Here is a 15643-nt window from a genome sequence, read left to right on the forward strand (position 1 = left end):
GCCATATCTCCCTTCCCCCCTCCTCTTCATTGAATGGAAAACCTCAAAAGCAATCAAAGCATTATCTGTTATCAGTCTATCACAAAGATGCTTGCAAACCGTCTAAAACCTTTCCTCACCAATATTATACTCCCTACACACCATTGAATTAAGGATTGGAGTATCAGACATTGTTATTGTAGTGAGTTACGTATTGATATTAAAACTATATCAATAATATACAACTTCAATTTCCGCAAATTTTTTTTGTTAAATCCTTGCATCGCACAGGCACTAACTTAGTATCTCTAGAATCTAAGTTAAGAAACTTACCGAGTGAACCAACACTTTGTCGGTGATCACAATTTGTGAATTGAACATAGCTTAAAGTAATTGCAACAAAACTATTTCTATACGAATGTGTGTATTTCCTTTTATCTCCTTAGTTATCACATGCAGGTGTACCTCATGCCTCATCTACTTCTTCTTTCAAGTACATTCAAACAACAAGATTATTAAAAAAAAATTAGATGAGGATTTTTATTTAAGTTTTGAGACCAGTTCAAAGTGGTTCCCTAATTCAGCTTGACTAGCTTAGCAAATTAAAAAATTTATAGCACCTTAGTAATATAGTATGCATCATATTACAAGTATTATTAAGTTATGAACTTTCTACTTCGTATTAAACATGTACTTTAAAGTGAATTATGAATTTCCAACTTCAAGTTACAAAATACAAATGAATATTTACCCCTTTTTTAACTTGCCTTATTCTTTGTACGGAGTAGGAATTTTCTCCGTATTTTTTCTCATGTGGGTATTATAATCCTGGGCACCGTGCCGTGCCGTGCCGGGCCGCCACGGGCCGTGCCTGGCGGGCCACGGGCTGGTTCGTGCCGTGCCGGTCGTGCCGGCGGGCCCAGGATTTCGTGCCGTGCCGTGCCGGCCATTTTCACAGGCCAGCCCACGGCACGGCACGGCCCTCGTGCCGTGCCGGCCACGTGCCGACCTGCGGGCTGGCAGCGGGCTGGTGCAGTTTTCAAATATTTTTTTTTTTTTTTTTATATGACAACATTATAAATTAATAAGTTTATAATGTATATAAGTTATAAAATTATAATTATAAGTTTTATAAGGTAACTTATAAGTTTATAACTTATAAGCTATTAAGTTATGAATTTTATAATTATAAGTTGAATATTTATGTTTTATAATTTGTATATTCAATATTTATATTTATATATTTACTTTATACTATTACTTTAAAATTTAATGTTTATGATTTATTAGTAATTGGTATAATTTTTTTTTTTTTGATATGAATTTACAAATTGTAACAAAACGGGAAAAAAAGGCAAATTGGACTTTGGATGTGAATAATGCGTACTTTATATTATTATTACTTGAGTTGAGAAAATTGTACAATGATAACAATGATAAAAATCATACAATGATGGTATTAAACAAAAATTGGAAAATGATAAAATTGATATTTTTAAAATCGTACAATATACAATAATTGTCTATTCTTCTTCTCCTTCTTCTTGCTCGTCTTCGTCTTCGTCTTCGTCTTCGCCTTCGCCTTCAAGGTCATCGGCTAGTTGCATAGATTGGGAACTAGCCGAACCCGAACCGGAAGCGGAGGTTCCTTTTTCGTTGTCGTTGTGGTCGTAAGAACGGTCTTGTGAGCGATTTTCCGCATCCAACCAATCTTTGAAACACACGCACATTTCTAGTGTTTCGGGTTTTAGACTTGTTCTTCTATCGTCTAAAACCCTTCCGGATGCGCTGAAAGCTCGTTCGGAGGCGACGGAGGAAATTTGGATAGCAAGAATGCCTCGTGCCATTGCCGCCAAAGTTGGATGCTTCGAGCTTTGTTGTTTCCACCATGCAAGGAGGTCGAGGCTGTTTATCTCATCGTCGTCCATGCCTTTGGTGAAGTCGTAACTCAGGTACATCTGCAACTCCGAGACGTCGCTTTGCGTTCTCCTGATTGATGAATCACCTGAAAACCTTGAAATCAAGTTAGTAGCTTGTGAAAATAAATGTTTGGCCTTCTTACTTACGTTTTTGGATGGTTGGGAAGGCCCTGAGCGAGGAACGATGCCATATTTGGCTTCATAGACTCTATATAAAGCAAAAAACTGATCCTTCACATTAGTCTTATAGTTTTCTACATCATCGTCAAGAAACATGCATTGAAAGTAAATGTCAACTAACATAAATGTGTTTTCATACTTTTGCCTAGGATCTAATATGGAAGCAAAAATATAAATCAAAGGAATCTCACTATAATATTTACGCCACTTTTTTTCCATTGCTGGAAGATACTGATCATAATCACTTTGATGGCGATGATCAGCGAAAAGTTGGGTGAGTAAGCATGCATTAGAAAGAAAGTTTTGAGCACAAGGATTGTAAACAGTAGAAAAACAATACGTCATGTTATATAATAACTGTAAAAATTGCATATATCTTTCACAGTTTTTCCAATCATCATCATACAAAGCATTTTGTGGAAATTTTTGGTTGTAAAATAATGTTAACGGGCCCTTGTACTCAATTGCCTTTGTTAACATGTCATAGGTGGAATTCCACCTAGTTGGGCAATCGGTTCTAATTTTTATTACCCTTATCTTTTGTTGTTTTAGAAAACTCTTCCATTCTTGGTATCTCATGTTAGAGCTATTAATAGACATAATAGCATCTCTGATTTTGCTGTAGTATGGGCCAATTGCCCGAACTCCATCCTGTACACATAAGTTAAGTACATGGCAAACACATCTAGTATGAAGAGCTTCACCGTCTAATAGTACATCGGTTAAGTTTTGTTTGATAAGATTAGCTGTGTATGTCATAGAGGTTGCATTATCAAAAGTCATAGACATCATTTTATCTCGAAGGTTGTATTCGTCTATTGCTTGCATTAAATGGTGAGCAATGTTAATGCCGGTGTGTGGGTATTCCAGCATTTTGAAATGTATTATTCTTTTTTGTAACATCCATTGATCATTTACCCAATGACAAGTCACACATAAATAGTGATATTTATAACCACTATCCCAAGAATCGGCTGTTAAAGATACTCTACAGTTAAGGTTACTCAATTCGGCTTGTAACCGGACTTTGTACTCTAGGAAATTTTTCATTGCGGCGGAACGAACGGTTTTCCTAGAGATTCTTTTATGTTGGGGTTGTAGTGCTTTGTTAATGTAGGTGTTGAATGCATCACTTTCCGAGAAAAGAAAAGGTTGTTCGGCGTGTACTATCATTTTTCCTAGTTCATCCCTATCCCTCTCATAGTTGTATGTAAAGCCGTATGGATGAAATTGGGAAATTTTGGGCTGGGTTGGATCACTAGCTGGTTTTGCACAAGCTTTCATGTGTCTAGATAAGTGTCCCGTCCCGTTTTTGGTAACTGCCGTGAATACACTATTACATGTTTTACATTTTTCCCATTGTTCACCATCTTTACTTAGGACAAAATAACGCCATACCTCACTCCTTCGGTTTTTCAAAAGTAGCATCTCAGTTTCGGTTAACCATTCATGATGTGTGTGATGGTTAGTAGTGAGACTAGTGGGAGTGGCAGTAGAAGGGGTAGAACCGGAGGGAATTCGGGTACTTTCTTGGCTACCTTGGCTAGAACAATAGTTTTGTTGATCACCGATATAATTAGGTGGAAATTGGTATGGTGGTAGTGGAAATTGGTTTAGTGGTGGTGCTGGAAATCCCGACGTATTATATGGCTCATAGCCCGGGGGGAAGTAAATGGGGTCATTGGTTTGACTCGTAATTTGGGGGCTCGTTGTATTTGGTGGTTCCCTATAACTACTACTACGGATAAGTCGGCCTTTCCCCCTAAACCTAGATGATGGGTTGTTCGATGCCATAATTAACAATTAATTTTTTAATAAAAAGTGGTTAACTATAATAATAATAATTAGTAACAACAATTTTAACAATAAAAATATCAATAATATTAATTAATAACAACAACTATAACAATAACAATAACAACAAAAACAAATAATAACAACAATTGTAACAATAATAATAATTAATAACAACAATTATAACAACAACAATAACAATTAACAACAATAATAATTAAACAAGATTATTCTAATAATAACAATAAAACAATAATAAATTTAAGATTAGTTTAGATCTTACAACCGTGCTTCAACGCTCCACTAATTACGATTACGAACTTTTTAATTTTTTCCGATATTAGGAAAATAATTAGAGAATTTAAGAGAATAATTAGAGAATTTAAGAAAATAAGGATTATTAGAGATTTAGTGAATATAAGAGATAAGAAGAAGAGATTGTGATTTTGTGATTTGGGAATGAAATGGAGGTGAGTATTTATAGAATTTTTGGGGAGCAAATTGGCAAAAAACTAGCCGTTTTATAGCCGTTTTTTTGGCTTATTAGAGCTAGATGAAACGGTAACATTACCGTTGGCCCGCGGGCCGTGCCTGCGGGCCAGCACGGCGGGCCATGCCCGTGCTCGTGCCTGGCCGTGCCTGGGAATTCTCAACCCTGTCCGTGGCACGGGAGTTGAACTTCGTGCCGTGTCGTGCTTGACTTCGGGCCGTGCCGGGCTGCGCCGAACGACGGGCCGTGCCGGGCGGCACGCGGGCCAACCCGGCCCGTGCCCAGGTTTAGGGTATTATATTTGTCCACTCACTTTTTCACTTGTATAAAATTCTATTTAAAGAGGTGTGGGAAATTACTTTGAGACTTAAGAGTATAATTTTATTTATTTTTAATTAATACCTAAAATTAGTTAGAATCTATCAATCTATCATCCCAATTCCCAACCCCCCCCAAAAAAAAAAAAAAAAATAAAAAAACACACACAGTTTGGGCTTGGGCTTATTTACTCAAGTTTGCAACCATGGGCCATTCATCTTTTCAAATGTTTGATTTGGGCCAAAAACAATGGGCTTCTTTCATAAGAATAATAAAAAGGGGAGATCAAACAGGCTTAAGTATTTTGCCCATTTGAAAATGATTATTCCTAGAAGACAGCAGTGAGGAACAAAAATACTGTCAGTAGCATCGTTACGACTGTCAAGAATTAATGTTTAACATTGTTTATTGTTGTTCGCATAAATCAACCTCAAAGCATAAAGCATTACATGGGTCTGATTAATTAATTTTAAAAGACTAAATTCACTAGGTTCTTGTCTATTAATATCGTGCAATTTTTAAAAGACTCGTTGCTTTGTCCTTTAGTTTAGTTTTTCTTTCTTTTTTTTGACGGGGTCCTTTAGTTTAGTTACTCCGTACTTTGTTTTAAAAAAATAAATAAATCCTTAAAATTGTCACAATATAACAAAATAGTGATTTTTTTTTTATATAAATATTATACGCAGCATAAGTATATCTATAATATTATTAAAACACAAAGGGATAACATGATATCGTCATGTTATCGTTCCCTCAATGTGATTTGACGTCACATCATCATTATGTGTCACCCTATATATCATCACTCTAAACTCTTCATTTGTGTAACCTTCGTATTTCATTTTCCCGTATAATGTAACTTCTAAATAATTGCACATTAAACTACAATTTAATTTGAAGAAATCAATCACATACTAATGGGTGTTTCTTTGGATGCTATTTTCCTAGAATCAATACCAATTAAGTATTTATATACATGGTAATAACTAATATCTACAAGTATTTAAACTTAAGGTAATTTCAATACTCGGGGCATCGCCCGAGCCGCAATCTAGTTTTATTCCATATACGGAGTACTTATCTAATGATTAGTTTTGCTGAAAAATTAGTTTGAGTTAAAAGAGTTTGTGGTAACAGACTAACAACAAGAAATGTATTTTTATTAGGGCTGACAAAAGCTGACCCAACCCGAAATAAATGGGTTTTGATTAAAATTTTCAACCCGTTTATGTAATTGGATCAACCCAAACCCGACCTGAAAATAACAGGTCAGGTTTGGGTTGGAAATCCCAACCCGAAAATAACCCGCCTAACCCGTTTAACTAATTTGGGTCAAATACCCTACCATAACCCGTTTAACCCATTAGCAAATTCAATTTTTTTGGGCCAAGCCCAATGCAATAAATAGTCATATAAGTATAATCTAAGGCTCTGTTCATTTCACCTTAAAAATACTTTCTTCGTTCTAGTATTATAGCAATAATTGAACTTTTACACTATTCATCACGCTTGTTTGACCTCATATAATGATTTATACGTAAAGTAAAATATAGTCATGTGGGGTTTTGTTAAATTCGTCTTGTAAAGTACTTTCACAATATCAACTTTTTATAATTTTTACTCTTATATAATTATAGATATTCAACATATAAAATGTGCTTTGGATGCGTAATTTCATCCTTGTTGCAATATTTGTGGAACAAAGAAAGTAATATTTAGTAAAAATAATATCTGTTCAGTAAAAATAAGTCCAGTTCAGCAAACTTAATTTCAATTCAGTAAAAATTAGTAATTTTAAAGAAGAAATATAATAAGAAATCAGTAAAAATAATTTCAATTCAGTAAAATTAATTTCAGTTCAACAAAATTAATTTCAGTTCAGTAAAAATAATTCCAACTCAGCAAAAATAAGGCGAAGTAAACGGGACCTAAACCCTAAATAAGGTAGTAGATGAGGTGAGGTGAGGGTTTATTCTTAATTTGATATTGCATTACCATGAAGTTACCCATGAAAAGAAGAATCAATGGAATATTGATTATTGGTTTCTGCAAAAGTTATTTTGTGTTGAAAATTGTAATACTAAATGAATAGTACAAGTATTTGATTGTGATTGTAAATACGTTTTAAATGATTCAATTTTTTAAGAATATTAACGGTTATAATGTGTTAATTCGAGTTGGGTAAATAATGATTTTGTTTGATTTTAACTTTTAAGACTCATAAACACGCTTTAAAAAAAAAAAGGTTAAATAGGTCGGGTTCAAGTCAACCCCTTTATAAACAGATTGGGTTGAGTTAGAATTTTTGAACTGTTTATATAAACAGGCCAGGTTTAGATTTAGGGGTGTTGACCCATTTATTTAAATAGGTCGACTTGAACCCGACTTGACCCAACCTGATCTGATTACCAACCCTAATTTTTATTAGATGAGACTTTGGCTAGATTGCCTACACGAGCAGACCAATTACATCACTAAACAAGATTTGGAGAAATTATGGCCATTGGGCCCTAATATGTTAGGGATAATGAAGATAATTGGAGTAAATAGACTTGAATTTTGTAAAACAATATTATTCCACAAGACATTACTTAAGGTATCCCTTTGGTAGCTGCATTCACACTTTTTTTTTTTTTTTTTTTTTTTTTTTCGTATTTTAATCTTAGGGTCATATGCAACCTCCTCCTAATATTCTATCACATAAACTATTCTCTTATACTTCTTCTCTCAATTCATTAACAATTTTACATTCTCTCGTAACCTCCTAAATAATCATACTCCTACTAATCAAAATATCCTACAATACTGTAAAATTATTGCGAGACGAAGAGAGTATATAAGATCTTCTAAATTCTAAAAGTCTAAAACTCCGGAGTTAGATTCTAGGTAGAGAAGTCAATAACAAGACATTGAAATAGAATGACAAATATATGATAAAACCCCACCTAATTCACCGGAGCTAAACAACTACATCTGGATCTGACTTAAGTCACACATATAATTTATGGTGGGTGAGTTTTCCAATAAGAATTTTCTGCATTTGGTGATCTCCCTTAAACTATATTCGTTAAGCTCCCTTAAACTATATTCGTTAAGGCTCAAACTCGATATCTCCCTTAAGCTATATTCAATAAGGCTGTAAGCCTGTAACTCGAGATCTCTGGACTTATGAAAGCTACTGAATTTTCTCTCCTCTTTACAAAATTATGATGATTCATGGGGCGTTGATCGACAACATAGATTTACTATGATTAAAAATGTTACAAAACTAAAATAAAATAAAAAAACAGTCAACCGTATAAAAAAATGAGAACATATTGACTCCACAACACAAGCCTGTGAATTCTGATGATGTTATTGACCGTTTTTGAATAATACTCCTGACTTCCTGACCTTTTCTGGACCCCACTTCTTCATACTAAAAATCATGAGTTTTGTTTTTGAGTTATTATCATAAATATTTTCCAAATGCTGACAAATTTATGTAAGTACTTCGTATTTTTGTACTAATCTACTTATAGTCTATCTAATTCTAGTACTTAGTTTTGACCTGAGTTAAGCTCAATATTGCTGTTAACAAAATGCCTTTTCATAGTATTAAGTTACGTTAAATTTTCAAATTCAAAAATTATAATTTTCTTAACTAATTTAAAACAATTTAAATAAATAATTACGACTAGCATATTTAAAAATTAAAATCCAACAAGATTATTTCCATCAATGGTTACATTATGGATGAAATTAGAATGTTATTTTGAGAGATTTCTAAATCAAGAAGAAGGATAAACCTTATATATTCTTATATTGATGTACTAATCTAGACAATCCGGATTTAACGACTTATTATGAATAAATATGTATAGGGTAACATGTTAATTTAATAATAAATAGAGTTTTGGTGTAGAAAGAGTTGTAATTTGAGCGTACAATAATAAAATACAATATTCTATCTCTAATATTAGGTAGCATCTTAAGATATTATAAAAGATATTAAGCTAAATAAGCTAGTTGACATCTACAAAATTCATAAATTTGAAAATATTTTAATACTTATGGACACTTGATAATAACCCTTTAGTGTTTTTTGTGCTTTTTAGCTCCTAATAGTAGAATATTTTTTACATTAGTCAATTGTTCACCAACATCAAGGATTGTACATTGAGCGTTTGAGCCTCATTATACTTGAATCATCACATGACCTCCACTACCTTTTGTTGTATAACCAATGCGGCATGTTAATTTTTCTCATTTTCTTTTTCTAACACTATACTACACCTTACTCCGTAGAAACAATGATTGTAGTTTATATCATGCACATGATACAACCGATCACTTCCTTTACTCACCAAGTTGCTATCGTAGTTGTATTATGTATACCATAGAGGTTATTTTTGTAAACTCCCAAAATAGGTTCCTCAAGTTCAAAACTTAATATTCCATGACAAAAATTGAAAAAAAAAACAGATGTTAAATTTTTTGAGTTTATTTATCACTGGAAATTCGCGCAGAAAGAGCAACCAAACCCAAAATCCAAAGAATAAATTTTCTCCACTTTTCTTTCTCTTTCTCTCTCTAACTTTCTAATTTTTTATTTTCTTTCTTTTATTTATTTAATAAAATTTTATTATTTCTCATTCTTTCTTCTTCTATAGTATAGCCACCTTTCTATCTGTTAAATACAATTTTCCACTTTAATTCTTCTTCATCAAAAAAATTTATATTCTCTCTTCTCTTTCACACTTCTCTACTTTCTCTCTCTTCATTTTTGTTGTTTCTCTCTCTAAAAACAGGGGAACTCTGTTCTGTTCTGCTTTTTTTTAAGCTCTTTAACAATGGCGGACATTAGTCATCCTCCCATGGAACAACTTCAAGACCTTGAATATTGCATAGACTCTAATCCTCCTTGGGGTACTGTATTACTCACTTTTAATTCAATTTTAGTCATTAAATTTTTGTAATTATTACTTAATAACTTTATTAATTATATACATAATCCTTATTTGCTCATTATTAATGTCCCACCGCAATTCAGAATCTTCTAAAAGGTTCTTTCTTTTTTGGTTTTTTTTTTCATGGGTTTTTCGAAAAATGAAAAGGGTTCATTTTAATTTTCATTTTTTTCAATTTCTTTATTTATTTTTTGAGTTTTATTGTAATTTGAATTTGGTTATATACTTGTTTTATATAGTTAATTATTGGTTTACCTTAATATCTGCCACATTTATTATGAAAGTTAAAGTGTTTGTTTCAGGTGGTCCAAAAATTGTGGAAATGGAATGAAATTTAATTGTATTTATTAGGTTTTTGAAAGTTCAAGTTAATTTTGGTATTAATAGGTGTTTTTAGTCAAAATGTCATAGTCTTGCTCTCAGTTATCTGTTTGTTTCTATTAATATTAGGGTGTGTCACTTTTCAAAGAACCACATTTGTTAATTATCAAGTACAAAGTAGTTTGAATTTTTGCAACTTTTATTCTCTATTTGTTTTATGTTAATTTGTTTGTTAGTATTGAAAGAATTTTCCTAATTTTGCGGTGTTTAGGTAATTTTATATAGTTTTCTGATCGAATTTATAAACAATCTATGACTTACTTATTATAATGGGTTAACGATGTTGATTTTCTATTGTATTTGTGAGGATATATGATTTATTATTGGCAATGTGCTTCCTTACTAATGACATTAATGTATCCATTGTATTGCTCTTTAAATTACTATGGTAGGTTGTTTATATTATGAGAGCAATCGCATCGAAGTTTGAAACTTTGAATGATTGTTGTGTGATTGAGTGATTTTTCGTTCACCGAGATTAAGGAGTTTGTTTTGTCACGAGAAAGGGATGAAAATGGATTAAACAATGTTGCTTATTGATGAAATTTTGAGTACTGCCTTTTTGTGATGAGTTGGCTGATAAGTGAAGTACAAGTTCAAGTTGAAGTTCAATTATGAGATTTAGAGGAGTCTAAAAATAAGAAGCATCACTAATATGGAAAGAAATTGTACATATTACTGTATGAAAAACCAAGAAAATTCGATAAGAGTGTTAATCTAATTAAAAATCGAGTCCTCAAAACAATAAATTTCATATAAGATAGAGTGTGAGCGTGGGTTTTAAATCTTGGATGTGGTTATGGACTTATGGTCATAATTGGAAACCATTATAAAACAGCTTCTTAAGGATATCTTCCCGTTGATCAGTATATTGACCACTACACCCTGTAGAAATAAACACTTCAAGTATGGTAGTTTAATGATTATATAAATCTACATACATAAAAGAAAAATCTATCTTCGTATTTTGTTTTTTTTTTCCATATTATATGTATGGTTGGTAGATCTATTAGCGTCCTCTATCTGTTAATAACTGGAAGCAATATTGCAGTCGAAACCATACTTCTAGCGTTCCAGAACTACATTTTGATGCTTGGTACAAGTGTGATGATTCCTACATTGATAGTCCCTGCAATGGGTGGATCTGATGTAAGCCCTTTTTACCAAGTCCCTAATTTCTCCAATATTGATTTACAAGTTACATTTTTGGGTAAAATAACAATTGAAAGCTGTAAGATTGGTTATGTTCTCATGTGTCCTTTTGACCCCAAAATGTTTTCTGTAGAATAAATGCACGTACTGGTCTATTAAAAGCTACTTTATTGGTTCTTTTCCATTTTTTCTTTTAAATTTGTGTCAACAAGGACATTGTAACATGGAGGGAGTATCTTCAATGGGATCAAGAGAGATGAAAACCATACTTTCATGTTCAAGACAAGGGTAGGGAAAGATAACGCAACTATAGGAAACCACCTTAAAGATTGTTTACCATCTCCTAGAGAAAATAATATGTAGGATTTTTCCATTGTTTAAGAATATCAAGATTAATGTCTTTCAAGAGATTAGACCATGCTGAACTTCTATTTACGTCTCTTGAGCTATCTGATTGTGGTAATTGTAAGTCTACTATGCCTTCTGCACACTGTGATATCTTGTTAACATGACCAGGGTGACAAGGCACGGGTCATACAAACTCTCCTATTTGTGGCAGGGATCAACACCCTTTTACAAGCATTGTTTGGGACCAGGCTACCTGCTGTAGTTGGAGGATCCTTTGCTTACCTTATTCCTGTAGCATACATAATAAATGACTCATCACTGCAGCGCATTCCGGATAATCATGATGTAAGTTCATCCTTCCCTTTGTTTGGCCATAGCACTTCCTAGCTTTGTCCTTTCTTTGGTTTAGCAAGGTTTCTAATTGGAATAGAATCGATGCACTTATGCATCTGGATTTTGCATTGATTTTCAGTTGAGTATCTGTAATTGAATGTTCTCTGCATGATGTTGAACTTTTTAGTCAAAATGCCACTTTTTACCCTTTTTTTTCTCTTCTTTTTACAGAGATTTATTCAAACTATGAGGGCTATTCAAGGAGCTCTTATTGTCTCCTCTAGTATACAGATTATTCTAGGTTACAGCCAACTATGGGGACTCTTTTCACGGTATGTATTGGTTCTTCTGAATCAACTGACTATCTTAGTATTTAAGTGACATTCTTCTCTTATTAGTTGGCGATCTTGTGCTGATTGTGTACATTTGCGTGTTTATACAGATTCTTCAGTCCTCTTGGCATGGCACCAGTTGTTGGATTGGTCGGCTTAGGATTGTTTCACAGAGGATTTCCTGCGGTGGGTACCAAATGGACTAAGGAGATGATTTACACGTAGCTTATGGTTAATCTAGACCTTGATAAATACTTTTGACCAAACAGTTTTTTTTTTTTTTTAATGGACCTGATATCTGATGCATTGAACTCCCCTTAGAATGATTCTCTTACTTTATATGTTATTCAAACTCAGGCACCCATAATACCAATTATCATATTAGCTTATGTAAAATCATTCTTATACTCGGTCCAGATTAAAGTGTCAAGTGTCCATACCTATGTGGGATTGTCCAAGTAACATACATTTTCTTTTCCTTCTCTGGATTTTAAAGCTAAGTTTTTCAAGCTCCTTTTTCATTTCAGCTAGGGAACTGTGTAGAAATTGGGCTACCAATGCTATTGCTCGTGATTGGACTGTCTCAAGTGAGTAACCTGTTAAATGAACTTGTACTGGTTTTCTCTAAGAAATCTTAATAAATGGTATTCTGGTTTTGTTCATTGTAGTATCTGAAGCATATCAGACCTCTGAAAGATGTCCCTATATTCGAGAGATTTCCTGTCATTATTTGTGTCTCTATTGTATGGCTTTATGCTGTTATCCTGACAGCAGCTGGGGCTTACAGACATAAGCCAGGACATACTCAGAACAGTTGTCGTACAGATAGGGCAAATCTTATATCAACTGCCCCATGGTAATCCCTAACGAAACTTATTGCAGTTATGTGCATCTTGAGGAGGTGAAAAATTTTGGCTTAACTAAATGTTATTATGATTAAACTTAATACAGGTTCAAATTCCCATATCCTTTGCAATGGGGCCCTCCTACTTTTGCAGCTGGCCATTCCATAGCTATGATGGCATCTGTTTTAGTTTCGATGATTGAGGTAACTGACCTTGTATCGGACCCTCTTTCCCATTCTTTCCTTGCCATAATTAGCTAAATTTGCATCCATTCTTTGAAAATGTGTCTTAAGAACAAAAATTCTTGAAGAGAACAGTTTAATTTGTTTTTCATGTATGTACCTTTATTTTAGGCTTATCAGTGATACGATTCTTTTTTCTTGTTTGGTATTTGTAAATTTTGCAGTCAACTGCTGCTTATAAGGCAGCATCCAGACTTGCAATTGCTACCCCTCCTCCAGCTTATGTTTTGAGTCGGGGCATAGGATGGCAGGTAAATTACTAATTGATTTATCGTTGTGAACTTTTTATTGTCTTTGAGAATCATGATTGTGGCTTTATAAGAATTACTCGTTGTTTGTAGCCAAACTGCTAAAGCAAGCTGAAAGCCAGTTTTGTGGATTACTTGATCTATGTCAATATGTGAAATAATACTAGGTGCTAGGTCAGGAATCAGGACTCCCACGTGTACACCTGTTTGTGGTGTCTCTTGCATGACAATATTTGTTCTTTTATCTTCTCATAGGGGATCGGAGTTTTGCTGGATGGTCTCTTTGGAACGGGCACTGGATCTTCTGTCTCTGTGTAAGTACCAATGTACCATGATGGTCTAGTCGCCTTGACTTGTTTTACTCTCCCTCATGCTAAAGCAACCTATTCTGCATCATTTCAGGGAAAATGTCGGATTGCTAGGGCTTACACGAGTAGGAAGTCGGAGAGTTGTTCAAATTTCAGCTGGTTTTATGATATTTTTCTCTACTTTAGGTTGGTGCTATATTTTGTTGACTATTTTCCTGTAAATATTAGTTTTACATACTATTGCCAAACCAGCCCCGCTTTACATAATATAATGAATTATATTTGTGGCAGGAAAATTTGGTGCTGTTTTTGCATCCATACCATTCCCTATATTTTCTGCGCTATACTGTGTTCTCTTTGGCCTTGTGGGTATGTTCCTCAACTTCATCTGTAAGTTTTTCATGCCCTCAAATTAGTAAACTTAACTGAACTCTTTTCGTATGCAGCTTCAGTCGGATTATCATTTCTACAATTCACAAATATGAACTCTATGAGGAATCTTATTATTATTGGGCTCTCTCTTTTTCTCGGGATATCTATACCTCAACTTTTCGATGATTATCGATTAGATCATGGACTTGTTCGGACTAATGCAGGATGGGTGAGTTCACTTATACAGCATGGACTTTAGCTAGTTTTTTTTTACTACTTTTTTTCAAAAGTTAAAAAGTTAGAACTCACACTCACCTGCCATTTGCTATAGGCTCACAATAACATTTTGTTTATACGAAATCCTTTCATTTTCTGAAGTTGGACTCTTTTTTTTTTGGCAGTTCAATGCATTTGTGACAACCATTTTCATATCATCACCGACAGTGAGCTTGATCATATCAGTGTTCCTGGACAACACACTAGAAGTAGAAAGATCGAAGAAAGATAGAGGAATGCCGTGGTGGGTGAAGTTTAGAAGTTTTAGGGGAGATAACAGGAATGAAGAATTTTACACATTGCCGTTCAATCTCAACAGATTCTTTCCTCCTACGTAGTAATTGCCCTTGGAAGTCAGAAATGAGACCAGCAGACACTTTTTTATCGGCTCTGGTAAGTCTAACCCGTGCTGATTTCAGACTGTCGATGGAAATTCAGCAACACTGGATATATTTTGATCATAAGAGCGCTAAACCTTCTAACTTATCCGGTGTAAGTTTTGGTGGACCGTGTGCAGTAAGGTCCACGAGGAGTTAGGATAGTATATCATTCTTCTCAATGCCTTATCAGATGTAAATGGCATGCAATAAAATTAGCATGTTTAGCTTTGCCTCAACTTTTTGCAATTGTGCAGCTCATATATATATAAATATGTCTAATTTCTGGACTGTTAGAAAGATGCAGTACTATACTAAAAAGAATGCATGGTTATATGCATGATTTATGTAATTGATCATTTTGGGTAACCCAGTTCAATTCAGAGAATTCAATTGATTTTGTTCTTTTCCTTCTAATAAGTTGGTTTTTCTGGGTTTGTTGTGAGGCTGAATTGGTGATAACATTATCCTACGAATTGTCGATTCCTATTCCCTAACCTCACTTGGATCCTAAAAAATCGAGACAACAAATTTTGTTTAGCCATTTTCGACACACTTTAAGCTCATCAACGACCCTTGAGCTTCAATTAAACATGACAGTGCTCGTGAATTAATGGATAGAGACTTTAATTAATTCAATGGATAGAGACTTAAATAAATTCATATGGTAATAAAATGTTATTAAAGATTTGATTTGGGTAATTAGATGTATTGAACAATATTGAACCATCTTATTAAAGATTGAAAATAAAAGATTTTGGAATTTCAGAGGATTAATCAGGTTCATCGGTTTAATTCAC

The 15643-nt window shown here is 33.7% G+C and overlaps 1 protein-coding gene across 1 annotated transcript; it reads left to right on the forward strand.

Moving 5' to 3' along the window:
* The first annotated feature begins 9157 nt into the window (after nt 1–9157).
* On the forward strand, nt 9158–15240 carry LOC110740031 (nucleobase-ascorbate transporter 1-like). Its single transcript, XM_021920514.1, has 14 exons — nt 9158–9588; nt 11062–11159; nt 11679–11855; nt 12075–12175; nt 12286–12361; nt 12703–12762; nt 12844–13031; nt 13127–13223; nt 13427–13513; nt 13766–13824; nt 13913–14004; nt 14110–14187; nt 14265–14419; nt 14592–15240. The coding sequence occupies exons 1-14, from the start codon at nt 9513–9515 to the stop codon at nt 14802–14804; spliced, it is 1557 nt and encodes a 518-aa protein (XP_021776206.1). The 5' UTR covers nt 9158–9512; the 3' UTR covers nt 14805–15240.
* The last annotated feature ends 403 nt before the right edge of the window (nt 15241–15643 follow it).

The sequence above is a fragment of the Chenopodium quinoa genome, unplaced genomic scaffold (genome assembly GCF_001683475.1).
Source record: "Chenopodium quinoa cultivar QQ74 unplaced genomic scaffold, ASM168347v1, whole genome shotgun sequence".
Classification (NCBI taxonomy): domain Eukaryota; kingdom Viridiplantae; phylum Streptophyta; class Magnoliopsida; order Caryophyllales; family Amaranthaceae; genus Chenopodium; species Chenopodium quinoa.